This window comes from Athene noctua, chromosome 12 (genome assembly GCF_965140245.1).
Source record: "Athene noctua chromosome 12, bAthNoc1.hap1.1, whole genome shotgun sequence".
Lineage (NCBI taxonomy): Eukaryota > Metazoa > Chordata > Aves > Strigiformes > Strigidae > Athene > Athene noctua.
In genome coordinates this window covers 17729135-17756468 of record NC_134048.1, presented here as the reverse complement: position 1 = coordinate 17756468, position 27334 = coordinate 17729135, and the positions used below count along the sequence as shown (strand labels likewise).

The 27334-nt window shown below is 58.1% G+C and overlaps 2 protein-coding genes across 3 annotated transcripts; one reads left to right on the top strand and one right to left on the bottom strand.

Moving 5' to 3' along the window:
* Window positions 1-399: 399 nt before the first annotated feature.
* Window positions 400-18043, bottom strand: ANXA6 (annexin A6). Of its 2 annotated transcripts, XM_074915854.1 has the most exons (26): window positions 17892-18038; window positions 15454-15514; window positions 12289-12373; window positions 11898-11992; window positions 11627-11740; window positions 11451-11541; window positions 11261-11340; window positions 11128-11184; window positions 10853-10946; window positions 10674-10769; window positions 10393-10451; window positions 9997-10119; window positions 9715-9773; window positions 9235-9313; window positions 8261-8342; window positions 7919-8013; window positions 7376-7489; window positions 6724-6814; window positions 5905-5984; window positions 5676-5729; window positions 4352-4369; window positions 3292-3388; window positions 2281-2376; window positions 1927-1985; window positions 1050-1172; window positions 400-765 (listed from the first exon to the last, which is right to left on the bottom strand). In XM_074915854.1, exons 2-26 carry the CDS (start codon window positions 15469-15471, stop codon window positions 706-708), a joined length of 2019 nt encoding a protein of 672 aa, XP_074771955.1. In that variant the 5' UTR covers window positions 15472-15514; window positions 17892-18038; the 3' UTR covers window positions 400-705. The 2 variants fall into 2 exon arrangements, with proteins under 2 accessions (XP_074771955.1, XP_074771956.1); XM_074915855.1 differs by lacking the exon at window positions 4352-4369 and having other exon boundaries at window positions 17892-18043.
* A 2692-nt stretch (window positions 18044-20735) lies between these two features.
* Window positions 20736-27203, top strand: LOC141965090 (cationic amino acid transporter 2-like). The gene is made up of 12 exons (XM_074916192.1): window positions 20736-20800; window positions 21996-22368; window positions 22482-22637; window positions 22901-23069; window positions 23333-23469; window positions 23806-24028; window positions 24511-24647; window positions 25037-25139; window positions 25260-25402; window positions 25790-25956; window positions 26603-26711; window positions 26973-27203. The coding sequence occupies exons 1-12, from the start codon at window positions 20792-20794 to the stop codon at window positions 27089-27091; spliced, it is 1845 nt and encodes a 614-aa protein (XP_074772293.1). The 5' UTR covers window positions 20736-20791; the 3' UTR covers window positions 27092-27203.
* Window positions 27204-27334: the final 131 nt, after the last annotated feature.

Below are 27334 nucleotides of genomic sequence, written 5' to 3'. Positions count from 1 at the left end.
TGGGCTCAGTCCCACCCAAACCTGTCGGGGAGGGCAGCTGGTCTGCCAACAACCAGATTGAAGAGGAGTTTGACCTTGACAAGATTCTGGTGTACCCTTGAGAAAGGGAAGCTTTGCTTCAAGCAAATAACTTTCAAGGAGCTGCAGACTACACAGCAGGATGAAGTAAGCAGGGAGAAAACTGATAAAGGTTATCCAATGAGAATGTTAAAAACAACTTTTTGACCAATTATATTGTGACACTCTGGCACCTGAAATATCTAAAAATGCACACTTTTAGTAATAAAAAAACCTAGCCACTTATTCACCCATGTGAGTGTGTGTGTGTGTTGTGTTGCTTTGTCTGTTTCTACAGCAACACAAACCTGACCTAATAAATGGACTGCTCTCACTCCAGGGTCAGCAACAATAAGGTTTTATTTATGAGATTTAAAATTGTCTTCTCCATCTGGGTAAATTCCTGGGTTAGTGGCATGTTTGGGTATGAATTATTTTGCACCGAGACAGACAATCTCCCTACCCAGACCCCTCTGCTCCCCTCCCCGAGACTCCCCGGCTTGCAATGTGGTGCCGCTTTCCAGCACAAAGTGAGTCGTCCTCTGCAGGGCACCGAGCGTCCCCCGAAGCCCCCGAAGCTGCAGTGACATCAAGGCGGTGGGTGCGTGCGTGCTGGCTCAGACGCGAAGAAGGGGCTCCCGTGGCCGCCTAGTCCTCCCCCCCGCACAGGGCCAGCAGAGCCTTGCGGTAGTCACCGGAGGTGTCCTTCTGCAAGAGGGAGACCCATGTCAGAGAACTGCCCGCTGATGCAGGCCCTGGGGAAGCCCAGCTGAAGGCGCTGGGCATGGGGAAGGTGCCCACAGGCATCTGTGCAGCAGTGGAAGATGTCAGCACATCCCCTCTACAGCAAGATCTGCCAACACTGGGGCTGACTGAAGCATGTCCCCCCTCCCCAGGCGATGCTCAGCCCCTGTGCAGTCCCTGCAGGGCTCAGGGACAGGGCTCAGCCAGAGGAGGTGACGAGCTGGGGAGGAACACCCGTGTCCCCTTACCTCAATCATGTGGTGCAGCGATTTGTCGAACAGGTCTATGAACTCTCCCCGGATGTTGAGCAGGTCGATCTCGCTCCGGGAAATCATGATCCGGGTGAGGGTCCTCTCATCCGTGCCAGCACCCTGCAAAGGGAAGCTTGAACAAATAACCCCGGAGGGACTGGGGCTCCCCAGCATCTCCAGCACAGTCCAAACTGGGGATTGGGTCCAGAGGAGGCCACAAAAGTGATCAGCACCTCTCCTGTGAGGACAGGCTGAGAGAGTTGGAGTTGTTCAGCCTGGAGAATAAACAGCTCTGGGGAGACCTTACAGTGGCCTTCCAGTATTTAAAGGGGGCTTATAAGAAAGATGGGGACAGACTTTTTCATAGGGCCTGTAGTGATAGGACAGGGTGTAATGGCTTTAAACTAAGAGAGGGTAGATTCAGGCTAGATATAAGGAATAAATTTTTTACAGTGAGAGTGGTGAAACACTGGAACAAGTTGCTCAGAGAGGTGGTAGATGCCTCATCCCTGGAAACATTCAAGGCCAGGTTGGATGGGTCTCTGAGCAACCTGGGCCAGTTGAAGATGTCCCTTACCATGGCAGGGGGCTTGGACTAGATGACCTTTAAAGGTCCCTTCCGACCCAAACCATTCTATCATCTCCACTGGACACGTGCTGACTTGCTGCTGCCAAGACACAAGCCTGTTGTGTCTCTTGCTAAGCCCAGAAACCTGATGTGGTGTTTGTTTGAGCTCAGCCCTGCCCTGCTCCCTCAGGGATGGCTGGCGGACAAACCCCATCACTGCTGTGGGGTTAAATCAGAGTCCCAAAGGGTGTCTGTCCAGAGCATAGCCCCCTCCCACAGCTCAGCCCCCAGAGAGCCCGTCCACACCTTCATGGACTTGTAGAGCTTGTCAGCGAAGAAGGCCGGCTTGTTCTTCACACTCCGGACTGCAACACACAGAGGGGAGAGAAGGTGGGCTCCTGGCTTGCAGCACCCAGGGAACACATCGCAGCAAGGAGCTGTGGCACCCATTGGGTCACCTGCAAACCCTCCTTGGTACAAGGGTGCAGGCTTAGCCTCATAGGACACCCTATAAATGCCCCGACCCCGTGCCACACTGGGAGTCTCCCTGGCCCAAAGGCAGCAGGAATCTGCCATCATGTTGTCCTGGCAGAGGTGGGTGAAGGCGCTGCCTGCTCTCTGGGGAGCCCTGCCCCGAGGGAGCACCCGCCGGGCACTGACCGATGGCTATGAAGGCGTCCCTCACGTCTCCCGACATCCGCTTCCTGATGGCGTGCTCCACGTCATGGTTGGTCATTTTGATGAACTCCTGAAATACTGGGGACGGGGCAAGAGGAAAGGATCAGTGCCGAGCCGCTCCATCCCAGCCCTGGGCACCCCGGAGACTCGACCCGCAGCCATGGAGACCTCAGGATGGGACCAGAGCAGGCTTGGGCAGCTTCAACAAGCTCCTGTCCTGGTTTCAGCTGGGATTATTTTTTTCTTTTTAGTAGCTAGAATAGTGCTGTGTTTTGGATCCAGTATGGGATTTGGTAAGAGAAGAATGTTGAAGAATGAGAAGAATGCACTGATGTTTTTAGTTGTTGCTAAGAAATCAAGGACTTTTCAACTTCCCCTGTCCTGCTAGTGTGCAGGTGCACAAGAAGCTGGGAGGGAGCAGAGCCAAAGCAACAGACCCAAATTGGCCAATGCAATATTTCATATCATACAACATTTTGCTCAGTATATGGATGAGGGTTGACTGGGAAGCTCACTCTCGTTTCCAGGATTCTCTCTTCTCTGGGATTGCTGGCCAGGAATGGGCTGGACATCACTCAGCCAGTGGTGAGCAATTGCCTTGTGCATTACTCATTTGTATTTTCTATTATTACTGTTATAATTATTATTTTAATTTTATTTTTCTTCAATTATTAAATTGTTTTTATCCCAACCTATGAGTCTCCTTACCTTTACCCCTCCAGCTTTCTCCCCCGTTCCCCGGGGTCGGGGAGGGTGAGTGAGTGGCCATGGGCTGTTTGGCTGCTGGCTGGGTTTAAACCATGACACCCCACAAATGCAAGGCCATGCCCTCTCCTCCCACTGCCTCATCCCCACCACTGCTGGGGAGACAGGGCTCCACCTCAGCCTCAGGGAGACCCCAATCTCCTGCTGCCCAGGGGTCCCATCCAGCCCAAATCAATGCACTTGTGTTGCAGCCGAGGGTCCAGCAGCGATGGAGAAATGTGGTCCTACCTCTGCGGAGGTGGGGGTAGCTGCGGGTGCAGAGGATGCTGAGGAAGCGGGTCTCCAGGGAGTCGCTGGAGTCGTTACTGGAGACATCAGCAAGTTTCTGGGAGAGCAACGGAGAGTGAAGAGGGAGGCAGTGGGACAGGCATAGGAGAGAGGGACAAAGATGTCAAACAGCTCTTCCTGGGACAGCCAGTCCTGAACACTCTCTTGCAAAGACCATGGACTCATGAACAGGAAAATAGTGGGGTGTGTCGTGTCCCCCCCCCCAAATGGTATTTTCTATGCATGGATGTGAAGGTGCACAGCTGCACACTCACACATTGCCTCTGAAAAAAAAGACGTTGTCTAGTTTTTATGAAAAAACCTTTGCAATGCTGATGGTTAAGACTTTTTTTTTGTCCTTTGGGGAGGATGTTTTCACAGAATCATCTAGGTTGGAAAAGACCTTGAAGATCATCTGGTCCAACCATTAACCTAACACTGACCGCCCTTAACTTCACCACACTCGTAAGCACTATGTCAGTGCTTTTGGAGGTGACCAGTACAGGGAATTTGGAGCTGCCAGACACAGAAGCCACCCTGCACCCTGGGCCACAGCAGTGCTGCCCGTGGGTGAAACGGCTGCCACCCCTGCTGCAGGGCTTAGTGGGGAGGCTGTACTCACCACACCCATCAGTCTATTCCAGTAGAAAGCTGCCCCTTCCCCAGTTCCCACTTTTGGTGAGCCAGGGAAGCCAGCCCCAAGTCCCACGCTGCCGGGAACATGGGTCCTGCATGCAGGCAGCGGGCAGGATTAATCCCCAGCCCTCCCAAGGGCAGGAAGGTGGCTTTTTCTGTCTCCTGCCCAGTGCTGCAGAGCAGTGCCCTCATGCAGGTCCCATCTGCCCCTTGCCACCCATCCTGATGCAAGCACCCTGGAGCCCCATGCAAGCAAGCACAGCCTGTGTTGTCAGAGGAACCCAGCATATGGGGCTGCTATTCCCAGCCCCAGTCCTGCACCTGAGAACCACAGCATCCCCTCAAATATACAGAAGAACTGAGGAGCAAAAGGGCAGGCACTCACCAGGGTCTCAGCAACAACCTGGTGGAGAGAAAGAGAGAGACAGGAAGACAACAGGGTCAGAAGGTGCTGCTGAACCTTTATCTTTCCCTGACAAAGCGAGGGAAATCTAGCAAAATCCCTTAAAATGACCTGTCCCCAGCTCCCCTATTTCCCCGTGAGTGGATCTGATCTTAGGACCTGTGTCCTCCTCCAGATGAGCCTCTACACCACTGCCTGGGGTGGGGGTTGGTCTTTGACCAAGCACAGTGAGCCCCCCACCCCTAGGGCTTGGGTACCAGCCAGTTGCTCCTTGGGGAGCATCCCTGCCTGGCCCCAGGCTGGCTGATACCAGCCTGCCTGCCTCTGCCAGACGCAGGCAGCAGGAGGAGGAGAAAGGCAGCTTTACTGACAAAATACAGCACAGTGCCAGGCCGGCTGTCGCCCAGCTGGCTTGTCTCTGTGTTTTGTCATCCCTGGTTCTCTCTTTCTCTGCAGCAGGTCGAGGCGAGCAGCAGCGCATGCGGCAGGGCGCAGGCAGCGCAGCATCCGCTCCCTCTGCCGGCAGCAGCCCTGCCAGGAGAGCTGCACCGCTGCGCGCTGCCGGCATGCGTTGGAGCAAGCGGTGCTGGGGCAGGACAGCCAAGCCAGAGCTCGGGTTTGGCCCTGCACTGAGCTTCCCAGCCCGTTGCAGAAAAGACTTGACCCGAAGGAGCAGGAGGCCAAAGTGCACAGCCGGAGGATCACAGGTCTCCTGGGACTAGGAGCTGAGCCAGGCGATGGGGCCCCAGCACCCCTCTGCACTGTTTTTGGCTGCTGCTCAGCCTTCCCCCTCCAGCCCTGGCTCACAGTAACCCCGTAAAGATGAGGCAATGGTTTGGGGGCTGGGGCTGGCATCCCGGCACGCTGGCAGGGTGAAAAGCAGCTTAGGCCTCACAGCTGCCCTAGGCACAACACCGAGAGGTGGGTGGCTCCTGCAGACCAGCCCAAAGCTGCCTTTGAAGCTCCAGATTTCAGTGTCAGTGTGTGTTACTGGACCCCAAAGTGGCAGCTCTGCACAAGAAATGGTGCAGTCCCTGTTTGGGAGCTCCCTGGGGCTCGGCCCCAAGGCTGCTCTCATGGTTTGCCGCTTCCCAGTGTGTGAAGCAGCAGAGCCCAGGGCACCAGAAATCGGTCTGTGGAGCTTTACCTCCATGGGTGTCACTTCACTCAGCATCTCCCCCTGTAGATTCCAGACCCCCTTCCCCAGCAGCATTCGTTTCCCTGAGGATGCCATTTCCAGACCAAGGGGTGCAACACCCTCATTATTTTGTATGCAGAGCCTGAGCACTGCCAGAACGGTTCTTACCTTGGCATCTTCATGCGCCTGTGTGAGGTTCTCTGGCCCTTCATCGCGGTTGCCCTGTGGTTCAGTACAAAAATCATGGAGTAGGGGAGAGGACATCTCCCGGGAGAACCCCAAGCGAGGGGTCCAGCAGCGGTGATGCTCCGTCTTCTCCGTAGCCACCACCCCTGCAGACACCCGCTGCTGCCCGTGGCAGGGAGGGGACAATCCCCAGCAAGAGAGATGCCCTTACCAGAGCGAGAGAGACGAGAATCCTCTTGAAATGCCCCGATGTGTCGGAGCTCAGGTCATCTTCCAGGCGCTTGTTGTAGGCTGTAGAGAAGGGGGACGGCTGAGCGCTGCACCCTGCCTGCAGCTCTGCTTCCCACCCTGATCCCTGCCTCTTGTGCCTGTGATCCCTGTGGGGCCTGCGGATGGTGGTGGCCATCCTCCAGCCTTTGCATGGCAGAAGCAGATGCCTCCATCTGCTATTTTCGGGCCTGGGGAGGAGGGGATCACCCCAGCAGCTCTAATGCTCTGGGCATGAGCACAGTCTCTTGCTCCAGGTGCTCCTGAGGAAGAGGGATCATTGTGAAAGAGCTCTCAGGGGAGGAGACGTAGGTGTCAGAGTTGGGGCATGTCACCATGACATGGAGAGAGGCCAGGACCAGTGCTCTGCTATGGATGACCAGCCACAGAGCGATTTGTTTAGAACCGTGGGCTCTCTGGAAGAGAAGAGGCTGGGGATTTAACTTGAAGCTTGCAGCTCTTTTTCCCTACAGAGAAGGCAGCATGGATGGAAGGAAAAGAGAAGTGCAGGGTCTGGGGGCTGTGAGAAATCACAGGATGGGTTTGAGGACTCCTGCCAGCCTCATCCCAGGTTTTCACTTCCCTTTAATAAGGTATTGATTGGACCTGGGGAAGAGCTGCTTTTGCCTGAAAGGGTTAATAGCACCAAGCCACAGACCCAACCCAGAGAAAAAAAATTGTACCCTGGGCTCTGGAAGGAGCCTTGTACAGCATTAAACGTGCCCAGGACCTGGGTGCTCCCCACGTCCCTCCTGTGCCGTACCTTGCTGATATGCCTCGTTGATAGCTGTGATCTCCTGGTTGTTCCGCGTGGCCATGATTTCAATGAGGACGCTCTCGTCTGTGCCGGCCCCCTGGAAGAGAGCGGCACGGTGGGGTGCTGCGGGTGCCAGCAATGGATGGGGACACAGTGGCATCACCCTGCCAGTGCCAGGCAAGGAGGGGCTGCTCTAGCCCCAAGGCTACCACATGTCAAGAGTCCATGTCCAGTAAATGGCCCCAAGGGCTGGTAGGAACCAGCATGGAAGTGTGCTACTAGTGGGGTCCCAACTGGTGTGACTGGTGGATACTGGTGCATGCCACTGGTTTGCCCCTACCCTGGCTCTCCTGTGGCTGCCTGCTCCTGGCAAGACACTGCTCTCACTGAAAAGTGGGGATGCTCTGTAAAGCACTGGGAGGCCTCTCTGAGGGGCTTTGTGTACGAGCTGGCTAGAGTGTGCTGGTCTGCAAAGGGGCCAAACTGGGCTCCCAGCAGGTCTTCAGTGCAAACCAGGTCTTTGTCCTGGTCCTTTCTGCTCTGCTTTCCTTCCATATAGGAGATGAGAGTCCTGGGCCACCAGCAGCGCAGGTACAGCCACAGCAAAAACCACCTTGTTCTCACATGCTGAAGCCGATACCACCAGTGTGGCAGTTACCTCCACAGCCTTCCTCAGCTGCTTGGCATCGTACTGCGCCGGCGTCAGCATGAGCCCGAGGATCAGCTTGGCCAAGCTGCCAGACAGCTCAGATTTCAGGTCTGCCATCAGGTCCTGCAAAAGCATTTCAGGGTTCAGTCCCTGGCTCCTTCTGCAGGGACGGACCAGCTGAAAGCAACACTGGGGAGAAAACAGGGGAGGAGAGTGTGGAGGTGGGAGACATTTGGGAAGACTCTTGGGGCAGTTTAAGGTCATGTTTTGGAGGGTGGCTCTGGGGAGATCCTGGCTCTGGAGTCCTCTGTGTGGGACTGAGGGCGGGGTGAGCGAGGGGAAGGGACACCCTGCCCTTGGGCTGGTGGTGTGCATGGAGCAGGAGGCTGCTTTGACAACTCTGTCTTGGGGGAGTCATGGCGGGGCAAATTGGGGTGCTCTGGCTGCCCCCCGCTCCGTGGGCAGGATTTTTTTCAGCGAGGGGCAGATCTCTGTGTGGGAAGGGGCAGGGTGTGGGCAGAAGGATGGAGCCAGGGTGGAGGGCTGCAGTACCCTGCCGTAATGAGCCTTGTAAGCCTTTAGGATCTGCTGCCTCTGGGCGTTGCTCCTCTGTGTCACCACGTCGATGATGGCCCCTTCGTCCGTGCCTGCAAGGACAGCAGTGATGTGGGGAGAGCAGAGGGGGCCCAGCAGAGCCACACTATGTCACCCCTAACTGCAGCACATCACCATCCCCACCCTGTAAATGGAAAATGGGGAAGAGGGAGCTCCCACAGCTCCAAAACTGGCTCTTTTCCCTCTCCCTGGGGCTTCCATGCAGCCCTGTGTGGGTTTTCTGCTTAAGGAGCTGTTAAGGAGCAGCAGGACGGGGCTGGGCGCATGGCCCCCGCTTACCCAGGCCCTTCATTGCCTTCCTCAGCACCTGTGCATCCCCGTCGTCATTGAAGCTTCCTGCGGGCTGTATGGTTCCTCGCAGCTGTGGATACACAGAGGGGTTTGGGTTCATCCCTGAGCTGCGTGGAATGGAGGGAGGAATGGAGAGAGGGAGGGATGGAGAGAGGAAGGGATGGAGCCACCCGGCAAGCCGAGGCCAAAGCAAGTCGTGTGTTAGTGCAAACACCTGGGACGCAGTGAGAATGTCCCGGTCCCTGTCACCCCTTCCATCGAGGGGCAAACCATAGCCAGGGCAGCAGAGAGCAGGGAGAAGTTGGCAACAGACACTCCCTGAAGTCTCAGTGTCCTGCTTGGCGTTACACCCGCCTCCCCTAGCGCTGGGACACCTCAGCTGAGGCTGGCCACATCATCTGAGAGCCAGAAGAGGAGTCACTGAAAGGGTGCCCGCTCCTGCCCTGTAATTCTACCCTCCTTTTATTCTTACAGCTCCCAGCACATCTCTGTCCTTCCTGTGCACATGCACATAGGGTTCAGGGTGTCCTTTCTGCACATCCCAAAGCACCCTTTTGTGGGTGCCTCCAGCTGCATGCAGGGTGCCAGCTCCCCATGCCCCTGCCAGCCCTGGTGTCGGGGTGGGCTGTCCCAGGGAGCAGGAGGTCTCTGGTGGGCACTGGAGCCAGGGCTGCACATGATGCATTGCAGACATGCAGGGCCTGCCTCCCCGAGGGAGGGAGGCAGGCCTCGGAGAGAAGAGGGGGTTAGTGGAGCCCGTGGGGGGCAGCCAGCCCTGCCGGGGTTATGTCCTGACAACCTCGTGCCCCCAAACCAGAGAATGGCGTTGAGAACAGCCGCAGAGTGAGAGGCAGAGCAGAGGTGCGGGGCTGGCCATGCCCCGTGGCAGAGAGGAGCAGCCGAGGGTCCCAAGCTAGCAGGGAGCAGAGAAGGGGTATGGGGGGGGCTGGGGGGTTGCTGACCTCTACTTTGGCCACCGCACTAAGCTCCCACATCCGATAGGCCACCTGCGCCGCCTCGGGGAAGAACTCACCTGCGGCACTGCAACGGGAGGGCAAGGACAGGGGGCAGTGAGCCAGGGTCCCGCACCCTACCAGCAGCTGCCCCCCACCCCGTTCTGCCCCTCCTCGAGGGGTGTTTTGTACCTGCCGGGTGCTGGGCATGGGGGCAGGAGCCAGATGGGAATGGAAGGGAGTGGGTGGCAAATCTCAACCTCCCTCACCAAAGCATCCTCCGTCCAGGTGTTTCTCTCTGCCCCCACGTGCCAAGAAGGGACCATGGCATAGTGGTTGGCCATGCAGAGGGGCCACAGGGCCCCCCGTACCGAGCCACTGTCACTGCGGGTGCTGCCGGTCCAGGTGCCCCACCAGGCTCTGACCCGGAGGTTTGTACCCAGCACCAAGGGGATGAAGAGGGACAAACGGGGTGACAGGTGGTCTTACTCATCGTCCCCTCCGCACAGCTTCAGCAGGGCCTTCTTGTATTCCCCAGAGGTGTCCTCCTGGAAGGAGAGATGGAGATGGAGAACCATGCGGCACGGAGGGTCAAGGTAGTGCCATGGGATGAGCACATGGAGAAGGATCTCCCTGAGCCTTCTCCTCAGAGACGGACACCCAGCACAGGGTGTCTGGGGAGGGGGCTCAGCCCTCCTGCGGGTGCTGGCATCACAAGGGAGGCAGCACTAGCAGCTGCTGGAAGGGTGACCGGGGACTCCCAGCACTTACCTTTATCATGTTGTAGAGAGATTTCTCATACTTGGTCCTGAACACCTCGCGGATGTCCAGCATGTCGATCTCACTGCGGGACACCATGATGCGGATCAGCGTGTTGTCTCTTGTGCCCAGCCCCTGCAATGGAAGAGCCCCCGCGTCAACCCTGGCATGGCCAAGTGACCCCGCTCAGCCCATCACATCTGGGACCATCTATCAGATTTCTACCCAGCCCTGGTTCTGAAGGAATAATTCATTTGGAGAGAAGAGCAAAGACCCCAGGTCACATAGGTCCTGTCTTCACAGACTTGCGTCACCCTGCCCTTCAGCAGCGCCCCATGGCAAGGGGACCCCTCCTCTGGCTGACTCCCTGCAGTGTTGCAGCTCCTGCAAAAGGGGCAATCCACTCACCTTCATAGCCTTGTAGAGCCTCTCAGCAAAATACTCCGCTGTGCTTCTGACACACTTCACTGTGGGAAAATTGAGGCACAGTGAGGGACACTGACACCCGGCTTCACCAGTGCCTCTGAGCACCCATGCCCCTTGGGCACCACATTCAGCATCCCCCCCACCCCAAAGGAGCCTCCCTGAGCTCTCTGAAACCGGGTACAGCCGCAACCCCAGCAGGCCCTCCACCCTGGCAAGGCTAGCCATGTGTTTTCACAGCGCTCCCCACGCAGGGGCTGACGTACCCACGGCCAGCATCAGCTTCTCAAAGTCACCAGAGAGCTCTCCCCGGATGCTCCTCTCGATCGGCTTCCCGGAAATCTTCAGGTACTCATCAAAGACTGCGGGATGAGAGCGAGATGATTCCTGGAGAAGCTGCCAGGATACCTTCAGGCCCAACCCCAAGCTCGCAGGAGATGCTCACCCAGGCGGAGGTGCTGCTTGCTTCGCCGGCCAAGGATGTAGATGAACTGGGCCTCATCCGTGCCCCATTTCAGCTCACCAGCTTCCAGCAGATCCTTGTGGGATGGGGAAAGCGGCAGAGCCCGAGTCAGGGTGCTGTTCATGTGGGGCTCTGCCCAAGCGTGGGTGCCCTTGGCATGCACCCGCCTTTCACAGGCCTAAGTCCAGATGCTCCCAGTGCCACCGGCCCTGTCCCTGCCCAGATGCCACCTGTCCCAGTGACCTGCCAAGACTCACCTTGGCATCCTGCTCCACCAGGTCCTCGCTCACCACGTCATCCTCCTCCCTGGTGCCCTGTGGGAGAGAGACGGGCTCAGCCCTGCTGGGTGAAGGCACCCACCACCTACAGACACTGGACAGAAGGACATACCTGAAGCAGAACAACGAGCATCTTCTTGAAGTGGCCTGATGTGTCTCCAACGATGTCAGCCTCCAGGTCTCTCTCATAGGCTGGTGGAAGAGGGAGAGGTTAGGGCCTGGAGAGCTGGATCCCCTCACCTCTGCCCCTCATTCTGACCTAAGCGGATTCAGGGCAGCCCCTGCCCTTCCCCAGCCCTCACCATCTTTGTAGGCAGCCACCAGGTTGTGGATCTCCTCATTGGTACGGGAGGCAAGAATCTCAATGAGGCACTTCTCGTCTGTGCCGATGCCCTGGGGGCAGAGATGCAGACTCATGAGCAGCGGGACCAGCCGGGGTGTCCTCAGAGGGGCCCTGGCGGGGCTGCCCACCCCTTACCGCGATGGCATCTTTGATCTCCTTGGCATCGCTGTAAGCTGGGGGTCGCATCAGGCTCACGATCAGCCTCTCAAACTTTCCTGTCAGCTCATACTTCAGGTCTGCAATGAGGTCCTAGTGGAGGGGAAGAAAGGGGCTGGGGACCCTTTGCTCCACAGCATCTCTGAGTGGGTCCAGGGAACGGAGGGTCCCTGAGTGGGCTGGTTGGTGGCAGCCAAGGCCACCTGCATCTGCAGTGGGGACACCGACCAGGGAATGTTTCTGCCTTTACCTTCCCATAGAGGGACTTGTAGGCTTGGCAGATCTCCACTCGCTGCTTGTTGCTTCTGGATGTGATGAGGTCGAGGATGGCCTCCTTGTCACTGCCTGCGGGAGAACCAGGAGTCACATTTAACCCCATGGCTGGGTCTGACCCCCCATGGCTGGGCTCAGCATAGCCATCCTGCCGTGCCCAAAGCTGCTTCCAACTCGGGGCTGGGAGGAGAAGCAGAGCCAAGCTGGCTCCAGGGAGGAAAGGGGAGCTGGGAGAGGTCCTGGCATGCTGCTCAAGCAGGCAGCTGAGTGGGGAGGTGGTACAGGATGCTCAGCTGTGCAAGGGTCAGCCAAAGGAGTAGGGGACATCAGGGTGGCCCTGGGGTGACAGTTTGGAGGAGTGTCCTTACCAAATCCCTTCATGGCATTGTACAAGGCCTCTGCATCCTGGCTGGCATCAAAGCCTGGGAAATCCTTCACTGACCCCCTGTAGACCTAGGGGAAAGGAACTGAGACGGTGAAAGGGGAAGGAGCAGCCCCCGGTGGGATCAGGGCAAGGAGAAGTTGAAGTTGAGCAGGTCTGGGATGAGATCCACTCCCACTCAGGCTGCCCAAAGGCAAAACAGCCTCAGACATAAACACTTGTTCTCCACACTTGTTTCCTTTGCTGTTTGCCCTTCCCACCGTGAAAATTGTTTGTGTTCCAGGCCACTGGAGTACAGAGCCTTCCCTCTCATATCTTGCTGACATTGCTCTCTGTTTGCTGCTTGTGCCCCGTGTTTAAGCTGGATACAACCCGCCCCATCACACCAGCAGGAGCTGTTGGTTTGAAGGGAGGTTTTTTGAGCCCATTTGTGTTCCCAGCTCCATCTGGGGAGGGTTCAGCAGGAAAAGGGGAGACCCCAGGGGAGGACTGGACTCCCTGAACACAGGGGAAGGCATGGCAGGACCAGGGCAATCCCGCTGCAACACAGCCAGGCTGAAGGAAGTTACGGGTGGTGGATTGGGAGCAATGAAGGAAGTCATTTTCCTACTGCCTGCTGTGAGCAGGGAAACTCTCCGGATGCTGAGGATGCCCAAGCTCTGCATGACCTCTGAGGGAGGAGACAAATTTACAGGCACAAAATCATCGTGGGCTGCTAAGTGGATAGCACTGAGAAGTGCCAGAGCTGCCAACAGCTTGTCCTGACCCAGCGTGTGCTCCTGCAGGGCCCAGGGTGGTCCAAGGGGTTGGAGCAGGGATCCTGGATACAGGGAAAGTCTTTCCCAGGAGCCCAAGAAATCCTGGGGGTTGGCATGATCCACTTCTGTCTGCTCCTCTGCATCTCCAGGCCACACAATGAGGAGCCCAGGAGTGACATCCCCAAAAAGAGACCTCAGGAAAAAACAGGGATCTGGCGTCCCCTCCCCAGGTCAGCTTTCTCTGGGAGAATTCACCCTGGGGGAGCCTGGAGCCAGACTCTGAACCAGATTAGTCCAAACCCTGGATGGAAACAGATGTGAAACTGGAAAAGGAAGGGCCAGCCCTACGTAAGGAACTGGGATCCATCCCTGCCGGAGTCACAGTGTGGGAAGAGCTGAACAGCAGAATTTTCCCAGCAGTTTTGCTGGGGAGCAAAAGGACTGGGAGCCAGGCTGAGCTGGGGCTCTCAGCTGTGTCAGCACCCTGAGAAACTCAGAGCATCCTCCCTTGGTTTGTCTTGTAGCACATGCCAACTGGGTATGTACACCTCCCTGGGATCATTTACTCAGGAACTGCTGCAGGGCTTGTTTAAGAACCCCAGGAGCTGTACAAAGGGGTGTTGCCAGCATGGGCATCTAAAGCCAACATGTCTCCAGAAAAGATGGGCATCAGGCAGGCAGCACCAGCGTCCCTGCGCCAGCCAGTGCTTCCAGGAGTGAACCCGAGGGGATGGACACGGGGCAGCCCATACCCACTGCTCACCTGTGTCCCAACCCAATGCCATGGCACAATAGCTCTGCTGCACATCTCACCCAGTGCCTTCAGAAAGAAACCCTGTACCCCCATTTTCCAGAGAGAAACCAGTCTGGGCTGGGCACATCCCACAGGCCCTCTTGAGAGGAGCTGCTGGCACTGGTGTCCCACATGTCAGGGACCAGGTCGGGCAAGAGGAGACGCTGCCCTTCGAGGGACCCAGGCGGACACGGGGACAGATCGTATTGCAAGTGATTCATTGGGAGGGCTGGATTTAGCCACGCTTCCCGGCAGCTGCCAGACCCTCCTGGCTTGGTGCAAGCTGCTGCCCACACATATGCCTGGCAGAGCTGTAAATAAGTTGCAAGGCAGAAAAGGTGCCCGGAGGCAGCAGGAGAGAACAAGGGTGGCCGGAGGGTGCTGGGGTTGCACGGATGGTGTTGGGGAGACATGATGTTGACACTGGTTAAACAGGGAGGAGGAGCTGTGTTCCTGCCTGCTGAGCTGTTGAAGCATGGGCAGCCTGCCTCTCCACAGTGCTGCCGTGGCAGAGGTAAGGGAAACTGAGGCCTGAGCTCAGCACCATACATCACCCCATGCTCCCTGCATTCTCGTAGGTATGAGCCCCAGGAAGGTGCAGAAACGTCACTCAGGAGGGAAACAGCATCCTGCTCACTGCACCCTCCTCACACCCCCATTCCCCTTTCCATGTCCCGTTTCAGCTGCCGGGGCCTCTGGTCTCCCCTCCTCCATCCTCTGAGTCATCCCGGCCTGCTTGGGACCTCCCAGCTAAAAATAAGCCACGCTGGGGCCAGGAGGGTGGAAGCAAAATTCCTAACATGGCTTCGCTGTCTCCCACCGCATGGCTGCTTGGGATCCTGGACCACTGCAGGGGTGATGCTCACCCGCACTGTGCCTCAGTTTCCCCACCCAGAGGCAACCACCCCTGCGGCTGGGCAGGAAGATATGGGTAATTGGGCTTGAGACAACGATTACTTGATTTCTAGAGGGAGTGGAAAGTGGAGCCTGGCCCTGAGCAGTGGAGAAGGGAGGCTCTGGACTTGGGGTCCTCCCCTGCCTAGCGCACTGCCCACAGGCTGTACCCCACAGGAGGCTGTACCCCGCAGGCAGGCTGTACCCCACCAGCCGCAGCTGCCCGCCGAGGCAGGGTTTTCCACCCACGCCGAGATGTTTTCCTGGCTGCGAGGGAGCACCTGCTCACCCAGCTGCCACACTGCACCAGCCCTGGCTCGGAGCAGGGAGAAATCCAGGCTGGGGTGGGGAGAGGCCAAAGTGGGGCTGCACGCCTTGCAGCAGGCTCAGGCGGGATTGCTCTCCAGTGAAAGTCCAAATCCCCAGTGCGACATCTCTTCTCCTCCCCTTCCCACAGCCCCGCTTCTCTCCCCTATCCCACTGTGGTCCCAAAAGGATTTTTGCTCCTCACTGTCCCTGCTCTCCCAGCTCCCTGCCCCAGCACTTCCCCCATCCGTATCCCATCCAGACAGCGCTGGCTGGAGAGGCAGGAATGTAAACAGGCTCCCCACCATCTTCCCTGCACGATGGAGATGCTGCCCCAGCTCTGAGGTCTGCCCTGTGGCACCCCCAGTACCCACCCCCATCGTGTGTGGGTCATCCTTACCTTTCCTTTGGGTGCCATGGCTTCCCAAGCTGGAAATCACTGGAGCGAGGGTAAGGAGGAACTGCAGAAGGGAACAGAAAAGCCGACGTGAGCCAAAGCCCCCTCTCTGTGGGCTGCGTTAGCTAAGGGAGGCTTTGCTCCCTCCCTTGGGTGCTGGCGCCAACCATCGCTGTGGGTGCGGTACCTGGGTGCTGCTGGGGAGCCCTTTGGGCTTCCCTGGACACCCTGCAGTCGCCGGAGCTGAGATCCTTTGGTATCTGGCACCAAACTGCGGACCCCACAGGCGGGAGCAGAGATGGGTCCCCTCACGGCTTCCTGCCAGCGCGGAGAGAAACCGGGAGGGGAAGAAAACGCTGAATACATGGAAATGGGCTGAGCATCCTCTGTGGGGCTGATGCTCCTTGCTGTACCCTGCAATGTTCCCCTGCAGTCCCCCAAGCCCTGGCACCATCCCAGCTTCAGCTGCTGCTGGGGGTGCCCCGTTGTCACATGATACTGGGGCTGGGCAGCCCCCACAAGATCCCACCAGCTTTTATCTGAGTTTCTGTGCACCGAATCAAGGCTGTCATCAGACCCACACACACAGAGCCCAGAAAACACAGCCGGTTTCCAGGGTAACTCTCAGGTTGTTTTCTAACACCAGCACCATTTATAGCTGCAACTCGTTGCGGTGTGGGCTCTCCCCACCCCCCTCAAAGAAAGTCCCCAGACAGCCGTTTGCTCTGAGAAAGCTGACGGAAGGAGAGAAACAGCTGGAAAATGGAGCCCGGCCATGAATGAACCACTGAGCGTCAGCTGAGCTCCAGCCATGAGGAACAGCCGCCTCCTTGCCAGCACTCGCCCTCCCTCAGAGACACGTTGCAGGAAAGCTTAAGGCACAGCAGGGCCGTCCTGGAGGGATTTCTGCTCCCAGCTGAGTTCAGTTTCATGATGTGGAGCGAGCAGGGGAAATCACACAAACTTCCCTGGCTTGGCCCCACATCTCTGTGAGAGCACCCATGGAGGGGGAGACCCAGCCCCGCAGCTGTTGGTGAGGCTGGGTCACCCTGCTGGGGTGCAGGAAGCCTTCTGTCACCCGTGGGCATCCTTGCTGAGGGAAGGAAGTTTTGCAGAAAACCAGAGCTGCCTTTCACCTCCCCTTCCCTTTTCAGCTGGGGAGGCTGCAAGCCTTGACCATCCTTTCCAGGGCCTGGGGATCTCAGCCCCTGGCCCATGCAGCCTTTTAATGCCACTCAGGATATGAAGCTACGTACCCTCCAGGGAACAGAGAAAGCCCTGTGTGGCACAGGCCTCCTGCCTCGCTGTGTGCATGCGGCAGCCATGCCGAGACCACCCAACTCATCTCAGCAGTGGCAGAGAATCACTGGCCACACCCAGTCCCCATCCTCTCCCCGCAACGTGCTGTCCCCCGCTGCTGCTGACACCTTTGCAGAGGCTGGGGGAGCAGCCCCAGCTCTTGCCCTGCCAGCGGGCGATCTGGGGAGGATGTGCAGACAAACACACCACATCCATGGGGCAGGTGGTGAAACCTGGAGGCTGCGGAGCCCTGGCGTGACCTGCCCCCCTAAATGATGGAGAGGTTTGGGTTATGGGGGTCCCTGGACAGAAAATGCCATGAGAAATTCTAAATGATGTGCACAGCCCATCCCCCTCACAGAATGACCCACCCTTGCCAAAAAGTCTCTGTCCCCCTGGCAGTGTGTACCCCACCAGCCTCTCCGTGGCCCCACCATGGCTTTGGGCTCAGGGCTTTCACCCCAGGAGCCTGGCAGCTATTTTTGCAGCCTGGCAGGGCTTTCCCGGCAGGGCTGCATGCAGCGGAGGCCACGACACACCCAGTGCCCCACTACACATCCTCCTGCTCGCAGGGAGCTTTGCTGGGTTGAAAAAAAGTGGCATCCATCCTCCCTGTGAGACAAGGGATGTCCCCAAAGTCGCCTGCCCCACCCCAGTGCTAAAAAGTCCCCTTGCCCTTCTAGAACTCCGTGCCTCTGGGGTGCCGTAGGGTGTGTTTGCCTGTGGAAAACTCAGCGGGTACCGAACCGGGGGGATCCTCTCCACCGAGCCCAGCTCGGACCCCTGCGCGGAGGGATGGGCGTTTCCACAGCCGCCGCAGCACCGGGGCACGGACAAAGCCATATCCCGGCCAGGACACACCCATGGGCCCCGCAGCAAGGCCAGCGCCCACCCGAAAAAGCAACGGCTGGCAGTGCAGCCCCCCAGGCTTTTGTTGAAAAGGAAGGCTTTTTCATAAAAAGAAAAAGAAAACAAGGATCCCCCCCTGCAGCCACCCCTTGGAGGGAGCCTCCGCTTGCACAGCTCTGCGCACAGCTCCCCGCCTGGCCACGGCTTTTGTCCCCTGCACACCACTGCTTTGCACCCCAGCACCATCCCCTCGCACACCAGCACGGTCCCCCCAAATGCCAGCGCACACTTACGAGCAGCACCGAGGCCTGTCCGGGCGCGCTCGTGGGAACAGCCGGCCGCCGGCGCGCTCGGTGCGCACTTGTGGCCGTGCGCTCGTCCTTGGCGTGTGGCTTCCTCCAGTGAGACGTCACCGCTCGCGAGCCCTCCAGTCCCCGCCTGCCATGGCACCGGGGTCAGGGCCGCAATCCCACCCTCGCCACCGCACCAGAGCTCAGCCCCTCAGTTTTGGGTGCCTGCGGTGCAGGGGGACCTGATGCCGCCCGCAGAACCTCTACCAGGGTGTGGGGAAGGGGGTCACTCGGCAGAAAAGCCCCACCAGTGCGTGCAGGGGCTGAGTGCCAGCAGCGGTGACACACGCAGCGCAAAGCGATAATGGTGATTGCACTTCGTCTGCGGAAATTTCACCCCCCTTCTGCCCCCCCCCCGCTGCGGTTTCCTGGTGAAGGCTGGCGTGCAGGGCACCCCGCTGCCTCCGGGGCTGCTCCTGCCACCTCTGCCCACACCAATTCACCCCCTTCCCTGGTCATGGTTGGGAAACATCCATCCCTGACTGCAAAAGCCAAGGGGGGGGGGGTGGCCCCCCAAGACCTGCTTAAGGGGGAAGGTGCTGACCAGGGCTCTGCAAGTAGCATCCATGGAGCAGGAGCCGACCTGGCACAGGGGGCTGGGGAGAGGCAGATCACTGTCCCCCCCAACTTTCCGTCCCATGCTGCAGACACAGGGATGAGAAGACCTTGCAGCAGAACCGAAAGTGTAGGTGCAGGCTGAACCTCTCCGAGATGCTGCAGGAGGGCTGTAGCTGCCTGCAGTGCCCCGAGGCTGTTTCCTTCCCCGCCTCACCCAGGTTAACCCTGCTTCTTCTTTACCACCACGCTCTGTCCCCAGCCAGCACAGAAGTTGCAGAAGGGCTGGGGGAGTTGGTGGGGCTTCCCGGGAGCCATGGGCAGTGTTGTCTGTGCTCTGGCTGGTTCCAGCAGGAGAAAAATAAAACCAAGGGCCCCCTTGAGATGGTGAAGGTTGTTGGCATGTAACCAACCTCTCAAGCATCCAAGCCCTGGTGGTACCTACCAGCTAGAGCATCTCTCTGGGGCTGCAAGGCAACTCAGCCTTGCCTGTCCTGGAAGATGGTGGTCCTGGGCAGCAGGGACCCCAGGCTGGGTGTGACATGCCCAATGGCTAGCACACAGTCACAGGGCTGTGTCCCCCCCAAGGGACTGAAGACACCCTGGGAGGGAGAATCGCTCATGGCCAGCTAGTACCAGCTGCTCCTTCATGCCCTCTTGTTCCCTCAGGGCAACGTTCCCTGAGGCTGGCGTTGGTGTTTGGAGACCTCACTCATGTGAGATGGCGTGGGTGACAAGCACAGCTTTGTTCACCCTGCACTGCAATCCTCAACAACAGCCCTGCTCTCCTCCCGGTGCCCTAGCTGTGTCATGGTGTGCTGAGCCCCCCTGCCCCAGAGGTGCTGGCCCAGCAGCTTACAGGTTGCCCTGGGGCTACCCCACACACCCAGAACAGGGCAGCCTTGTGGTTAGAGCATTACACCTGTGCTTCAGATGTTCTAGGTCCTTCCTTACTTTTTTTCCGTATGACTGATGTCCCCTTCCTCTGCTCCTTGCAACCTGAAGGATGTGCTGAACTACCTGAGAGGTTTTTGTCCCTAAATACTATAAGCAGACTCATCCTGAATACTGTCTACAGTAAAATCAAAGTTAGTTCTTCAGCTCAAAATACCAGCTCCCAGTCTCTCCTTAGACCTGATCCTTCTCTCCCAAAGTGCTGAAAACTAGCCAGGTTACACCATAGCATCCCCCATGCCCTCTTCCCACTAAGAGCAGCCCTACAGAACAGTTAAACTGGGGCCTGATGGCACTTATATGCCCTACTGGCCCTGAACAGCCTCACCTGGGACACCCCCCCCACACACACACCCCTGGGACCCCATTTAAGCCCAGCCCCAGACTTACCCTGATGCCTGCTTGTATTCTGCTGCTCAGCCCCTGTGGGCTGCACCCCAGGAGGGAGGCACTGTGTCAGTATTATTTCTGGCACCCATTTCTTTCCCCAGGGATGAACACCCAGGTCTTGTTGCATCCTGACAACTGCCTAGCTAGGATGGGGACTGGGATGGGGTTGGTGCTGCTTGGGCAACCTGCCTCAGGGCTGGGCTGGATGGCTCAGTGGTGGATGGTGCTGCTGCCTGCCCTTCTATGAGCTGCACTTGAGCTGACCGTGTACTTCTTTTTTTCACCTAAGACTGCTGTCTCCATGCAGCAGGGCTGTGACAAGGTGTGGGCAGCCACTGGCGTCTTGATGTCTAAATACTAGGGAAGTGCAGACAGCCTCAGGACTCTGGTTCTGGGAGCTACAGCTGGATGTGCTGCTGCAAACATCCCATGGACCTGGGTCTGGTCTCCTCTGCCTCACTACTGCAGACAAATCTTGGACCTGCTCACCTCCCTTTGTGTCTCCCTGGGAAGCTCAGCCTGGCTATGGACACAGCTATAGGTGCATGCACCTCTGCATCCCGACCTGGCCATGCTTTTGCTCCTCTCTGCTTGGGTTTCCTCCAAAACCTGCTCCACAGATTGAGTTGAGGGTCCTGGTGTGAGGGAGCAGGGACAGAGGGAAGGGCTTCCCCCTTCTATCTGCACAGGCAACATTGAAATGTTAACTAAACTCCCTCAATAATGCCTCTGAGGCTATTAGCATTGCAGGCTTGTGTGTATGATTTGGAAGGCGTTGTGGGAAAAATATTTCTGCATAGATTTCCCATTGTGCAGCTCAGAGTGGTGGTCAGCGGGAGGAGGGCCGGGGCTCTCCCGAAAGGGATTTAAGGGGAGAGTGTAACTGGGGCTGCCTGGTACTCGCCCTCCCCATCAGCTCACAGCTGGAGCAGTTTGCCCAAAGGATGGCCGGAGTAAGTAGTTTGTTTACAGAAGAAGGGAAAATCATCAGGCTGAGATGCCCTGGGTGGGACTGGTGTTGTGGAGTGGGTGGGTGCTGCTGGAGGGGTGGGAAGGCAGCCCCCGCTGGCCTGGCCTTGGGCAATGGCTCTCCAGCCCCCAGAAAACACAGCGGTCATCCTGGAGGTTGGGGTTCCCTGTGTCACAAGGGCTTACAGCACCCCATCCTGCGGGTCAGGGTGCCAGACACTGCCCCAGGGTGATCCCTGTCCCCTCTGGGCTCCACGCCGCAGCGGGGCTGCGTGGCCCTGTGGTCCTCGGGGCTGCTGGGATGGGATGTGCCCGTGGGCAGGGTTTCCTGGCCCTGTAAGTAGCACGCAGCGTGGATTTTACTTTGCTGTGGGGTAACCCGGAAATCCTGGCAGCACCATGCTGATGTGGAGGCATGCAGCCCCCCTTTCTCCAGTCCTGAGGAAGGACGGGCAGGATGGGGGCAGGCACGCAAATCCCAGGCATGCCATGCCAAGCGCCTCACTTGCCCCAAGCACAAATATCACACAATTCTGGGTTTCTGCTGGGCTGATGTCCCCATCGGTGACTCAAGCAAGCTACAGCATTACTGTACAGGCTAATGGCTCAGGGAACCAGTTTCTGTCTGAGCTGTGCCAGTGACCCGCGGTTATACGTGCTGTGGGAGCATCTTCAGCTGAGCAGATGGGTCCTTCCTGGTGCACTTCAAGGCCAAAGGCTGCTCCAGGAGCAGAGCATCTCCCATCCCTCCTTTTCTGGCCTGGTTTCTGCATTTCAAATAGTGTCTGTGTCAAAGCTGGGACAATGCTGCCTGTGTGTCCCTGCTGAGGATGATGCTGGAGCAATAGGACTTTCTGTGCTGTCAGGGGGACAAGCAGGTGTCCTTGTCCCCTCTCACCATATCATGAATCGGACAGAGTCCAGCAAACCCCAATCATGCATTGCTCTGCTTCTCTCCAGAAAGACAGAGCAATGCAGCCACTTTAGCCCCACCTTGCTCCAAAATGGGCTGCTTTTCTGGCAGAAGCAGAAAACAGGCAGCACCCAGGGAGTCCGAGAAGCACCGTGTGGACAGTGGGAACTGCAAGGAAAACCTTCAGGCTGGGGTTGGGTCACATCCCCAGGGTGGTGCCTGTGGAGTAGCAGCATCTTCATACCTGCTGCTTTCCTCTCTGGCAGATGCTGTGCTGGGGCTGCCTGGTCTCTGTTTCGAAGACACTTTCCCGCAGAAAGCAAGTCCCGGCTGGGTCAGGGGGCTCCAGCCTTCACCGCTGCCTCTCCACTGTGGACCTTGTCGCCTTGGGAGTGGGCAGCACGCTGGGGGCTGGCGTCTACGTCCTGGCAGGGGAAGTGGCTAAGACCAGCTCTGGCCCAAGCATCATCCTTTCTTTCCTGATTGCAGCCATGGTGTCTGCTCTAGCAGGGCTGTGCTATGCTGAATTTGGGGCCCGCGTGCCCCTGGCCGGGTCTGCCTATCTCTACAGCTACGTGACAGTGGGCGAGCTGTGGGCATTCATCACTGGGTGGAATCTGCTGCTGTCCTATGTCATCGGTATAAGACCCTTTTGATCCCTCCACCTTTGCTTTGCATTAGTGGCTTTGATGGGTGTCATTCCCAGACCCCACAGGGCCACCATCACTGCCCCAGCTGCCACCTCTCCCCAGGTACCGCTAGCGTTGCCCGGGCCTGGAGTGCTACCTTTGACCAGCTCCTCGGTAAGAAGATGGGGAGGTTTTTGAGTGCTCACGCAGCCATGAGCTCTGCGGGGCTGGCAGAGTACCCGGATGCCTTTGCTGCTGGCCTGGTGGTCCTGCTGGCAGGTAGCGTGCCTCCCCCTGTGCCACCCTCCATTGTGTAGGATGAGCTCCTTACCCCACCTTGGGCTCTTCAGGCTGGTGCTGACCCCTCTGAGGCTTTGCCGTTTCCCTGAGCGAAGAATGGGGAATTCAAGGGGAATGTGGGAAAATTTGCAGATCCTCCTGACTGTACCACTGTCTCCCTTTTTCCACCCTCCCCACTAATGTCTACCCTGGGCCTGGTGACATCCAGGGGGCTTGGCCAGTTTTGCTCTTTTCATCCCCAGGGCTACTTTGCTTTGGAGTGAAGGAGTCCACCACAGTCAACAAAGCCTTCACAGCTCTCAACGTGCTTGTCTTGCTCTTCATCACAGTGAGTGGCTTCATCAAAGGCGACCTGAGCAACTGGAAGCTCAGGGAGGATGATCTGCCATGGGCAGCTGCCCACGAGACTGGGTATGAGGGGCTCTGCTCTCCCTGCACTGCCTTCAGAGGGGGATGGGGATGGCTAGGTCACCCCCTAATGTTTTATCCCAGGAAATCCCACTTTCTCCTGTTTCTCCCTGGTCTGTTGGCAATGCATCAAAGAGCCAAAGTCCTAAGCCCTGCTGGGTTGATGCTGGAGGGGTGAGCGGTTGAGGGACTGTTCAGCCTGGCCCCATCCTGGGTTGCCATTGCACTGACCCCCTGCACTGCCTGACTCTTCCTCCTCCTCTCAGGAACCAGTCTGTGGCTGACAACATGACCAGTGCCTTTGGGGTGGGAGGCTTCATGCCCTATGGTTTCACTGGGACCTTGGCTGGAGCCTCTACCTGTTTCTATGCCTTTGTTGGATTTGACTGCATTGCTACCACGGGTAAGTGAGGCAGGGAGAGATGCTGGAGGGACCCTTCCCTGCAGACTATGGGGCTGTGGCAGTGATTCTCCCCACAGCTCCGGGAGCTGGTGTAGGACTGGGCTGGGAATGGGCACATCCCGGCTCTCTCCTGCCCTCTGTGCTCAGAGGAGGAACTATAAGGGTCCATGTGGCATGACTGGGCTAATCCTGAAGCAGGGACAGTCCCTATCCCCATAACCCTGGAGCCCAGGAGGTCTAGTGATCTTTGCTAGAAGGCCTCTGTGTCCCCTCTCGTGGGGGAATATGGGCTATTAAATGAGAATCTGTCTTTACAGCTGAGCTTGTCCTCCCCAGGGGAAGAAGTGAGGGACCCGCAGAGATCCATCCCCATAGGCATCATCCTCTCACTCCTCATCTGCTTCCTCGCATACTTTGGGGTGTCTGCTGCCCTCACGCTGATGATGCCCTACTATCTCCTGGACACCATGAGCCCACTCCCAGTGGCTTTTGAATACGTTGGCTGGAGCAGTGCGAAGCACGCTGTGGCTGTGGGCTCGCTGTGTGCCCTGACAACCAGGTGAGGGGAGTCCTCTGATGGCAGTTCTGTGGCTCAGAGTGAGGCTGCACTGGAGCTATAACACATCCCCGACCCCTTCCTTCTGACTGCCCTGCTCGGCCAAAATCCCTCAGCCCTTCCTCACAAATCCTGTAGCTCCCAGCCTGGCCCTTCATGATCAAGAAGAACAACCAAACTGCTTGATATGCCACTTATAGCCCAAAGCTGGAGGAAGTGGTCAGGTGTTTGGTGACACTGTGACCGCAGGAGCAGGCTGGCGTGTCTCGGTGTGCACAGGGCTCCCGATGACCGCTGGACATCACTTCCCCAATACTGTCCCTCATCTGATGGGGAGGGACATGATGGTCTTTTCAGTGTGGTCTGGAGGCCATGGACCATACAGATGAACGGGAGCTCCCTTAGCACCCAAGGAGGCCCAAAAGGCAGGATGGCACCTCCTGGATTCTTGCCCTCTTCTCCCCCACCTCCTCCCCTCTCTGCAGCCTCCTGGGCTCCATGTTCCCCATGCCACGGATCCTGTATGCAATGGCTCGAGACGGGCTCCTCTTCAAACCTCTGGCCAAAGTTAGTCGCCGTCAGTGTCCGGTGGTGGCAACGCTGGTGTCTGGAGGAGTGGCAGGTGTGTGAGCAACTGGGCTGCCCCTTACCCTTGAGCAGGGCTTGGTGGAGGTCCTCTTTCAGCAGGACAACACAGACACCCTAGCTTGTCAGTAGCTGTTTAAACAATATCTCTTCACCCAGAGAGAGGTCTCCTCACTGTGGGTAAAGACTGTCTGGCCTTGATGCTGTCCCGGACACCAGTTCAGCCTCTCCATGCTGCCAGGCAGGAGGTGGCGGGATGCTTTGCAGTAGTGACTGAAGCATCCCCAGCTCACTGAGGTGCTGGGGTCCTGTTGCAGCGAGTGTCAGCAGGACCCAGGGTGGCAGACGGAGAGCACAGCTGAGATAGGCACAGCAATGGTGCTGCCAGCTCTGCTGGGAGGCTGAAAGGTCTTCTCATCCCCGCAGCTCTCCTGGCCCTCCTCTTTGACCTGAAAGCCCTGGTTGACATAATGTCTATCGGCACACTACTGGCCTACTCGCTGGTGGCTGGCTGTGTGCTGCTGCTCAGGTGAGACTGCTGGGGACAGGGCTCACCCTACTCCTGATGTTGGCCATGCCTGGGACAAAGCACTAGCCTTGGTGCACTGCAGGTGCACCTTGAACTTGACATTCAATAGCTTCTCCTCAGGTATCGGCCTGGACCCAGCACTCAGGACACTGCTCTGGGGAAAGTCCCAGCTGTGCAGCTCTGGTGGGACCATCTTATCCGGCCGCCTCCACATCCCACCCCACGATCCTCTGCCGTGGTGGCCTGGGCTCTGACTGCCATAGGTATGCCAGGAGCGATGGATGGGCTTTACGGGGAGCTGGCATGGGGGGACCCGTGGGGACATTGCTGCTGTAGCACGGGCTGGCAGGTTCCTGCTTGCTGAAAACCACCTGGCAGCAGGCTGCAGGCAGGGCCTGCCTGGCTCCCTCCTGCCCTCTCCTGACTGCCGCACAGCTGGCTGCCCCGGTGGGACCTCGGGAACCTCCCACTCCCTCCACTTCCCAGACTGGAGAGAAAAGCTAAGCCCACCATGACAAGCCACCCAGTCCTGTCTCCTGGTTGTCCTTTGTCCCTCCCACCATGGCAGCCTGGGCACTGCACCCCAGGAGAGGGACGGGCTCAGCCCCGGGGAAGCGCTGCCCTGACGCGCCACCGTGGTCCCTCCGCAGCCACCCTGGTCATCGCTGTGAGCTGGGCGAGCACCGCCGGGCTGCCCTGCCTCCGGGCTGGGGGTGCCTGGTGCATCACTGCCCTGGCTCTGCCTCTTCTGGGGATCCTGACAGCAGCTCTGCTCATCTGGAGGCAGCCTCAGAGCCGGGAGAGAGCATCCTTCATGGTAAGCACACAGCCCTCGGGGACCATCCTCAGGGAGCAGGACCTGGGGAGCAGAGGGGAGGCAAGTGCCGCAGCCCCGTGGGGAAAGGGTTATGTTGCATCGGGGCGAGTGTTCCCTCTGCTTCAGGTCGGGCAGAGGGAATGCCCGTGTTGAACAAACCTCATCTATGTTGAACAAAGTGCTGTTGGAGGCATCAGCAGCAGCTCACAGGGTTTTCCGTAGGGACTGCGAGTGCTGCCTGGTTCTTCCCCCCGTGTCTCGCAGGCCAAAGGGGCTCCTCTTGCAGCCCCAACTGAGCCCAGTGCCTGCTGCACGAATCAGAGCTGCTCTTTAGTAAAAAGAAACCTGGTCCTGACACCCTGGATTGGTTTTGCTAGTGGGTTACTGCTTCCTCCTTAAATCCTGCAGCACCTCCTGCCCCAGTGCAGGACCTGTCAACCAAACCACCATGAGCATCCCTCTCCAGCACAGGCTGCAGTCCCAACTCAGGTCCCCAAGCCTGACAGCCAGGCTGGGCTTCCCCTTGCCTGTCGGCAACTAACCAAAGCAGCAAACAGCCAAATTCAGCTGTGAAAGCCCTACCTGTGGGCCAGCCAGTGCCGGAGGGTGAAGGCATGACCCCATTCCTTGTGCTTTGTCTCTGCAGGTTCCCTGCCTGCCCTTCCTGCCGCTCCTTGGCATCACCATCAACAGCACCCTGATGGCCCGGCTCAGCGCGGCTGCCTGGCTACGGTACTTGCTCTGGATGGCCATCGGTAAGACCAACCACCCTCACGGTCCCAGAGCTGGTGGCAACCTTTTTGGGTGAAGCAGAGCTGGTCTGAGAGTCCAGGGCATTATTGCTGACTGCAGAGCAGTGGTGGGCAGATGGAGGAGATGCTGAACTTTAATGTCAAAGGGTGGCAGGAGCACTCCATCATCTGATGTGTGGCCTAAAGGAGTGGGAACTTTTTGGCTGGGAGGAGAGAGAAGAGAATGGACTCCCACACACACCCACCCTATTTTACCTTTCCCAGGTTTCCTCATTTACTTTGGCTACGGGATCCGGCACAGTGCTGAGAGCCACCGGCCCGAAGGGGCGGCCCCCCGGGAGCCACCGGGAAGCATGGCCAGGGAGGTGGCCCCAGAGCCCTAAGAGACTGTACTGTGCCCATCTGCTCCAGGGCAACAAAAGGAGACAGGCTGGTCCCCGAGTGCCTGGCTCCCTCCACCCTGTGCCCAAGGGGAAAAGGGGCTGAAGGTCCCATCCCGCGGAGGGGAACAGCCCTCACATGAGCCTGGGAGCTGTTTTCTCCCAAGTCTGGTGAACCTCCCTGAGCAACCTGACTCCTCATGGCAAGCCCCTGTTGAAGGAGTTTTGTTTGGAGAGGATAAAGCA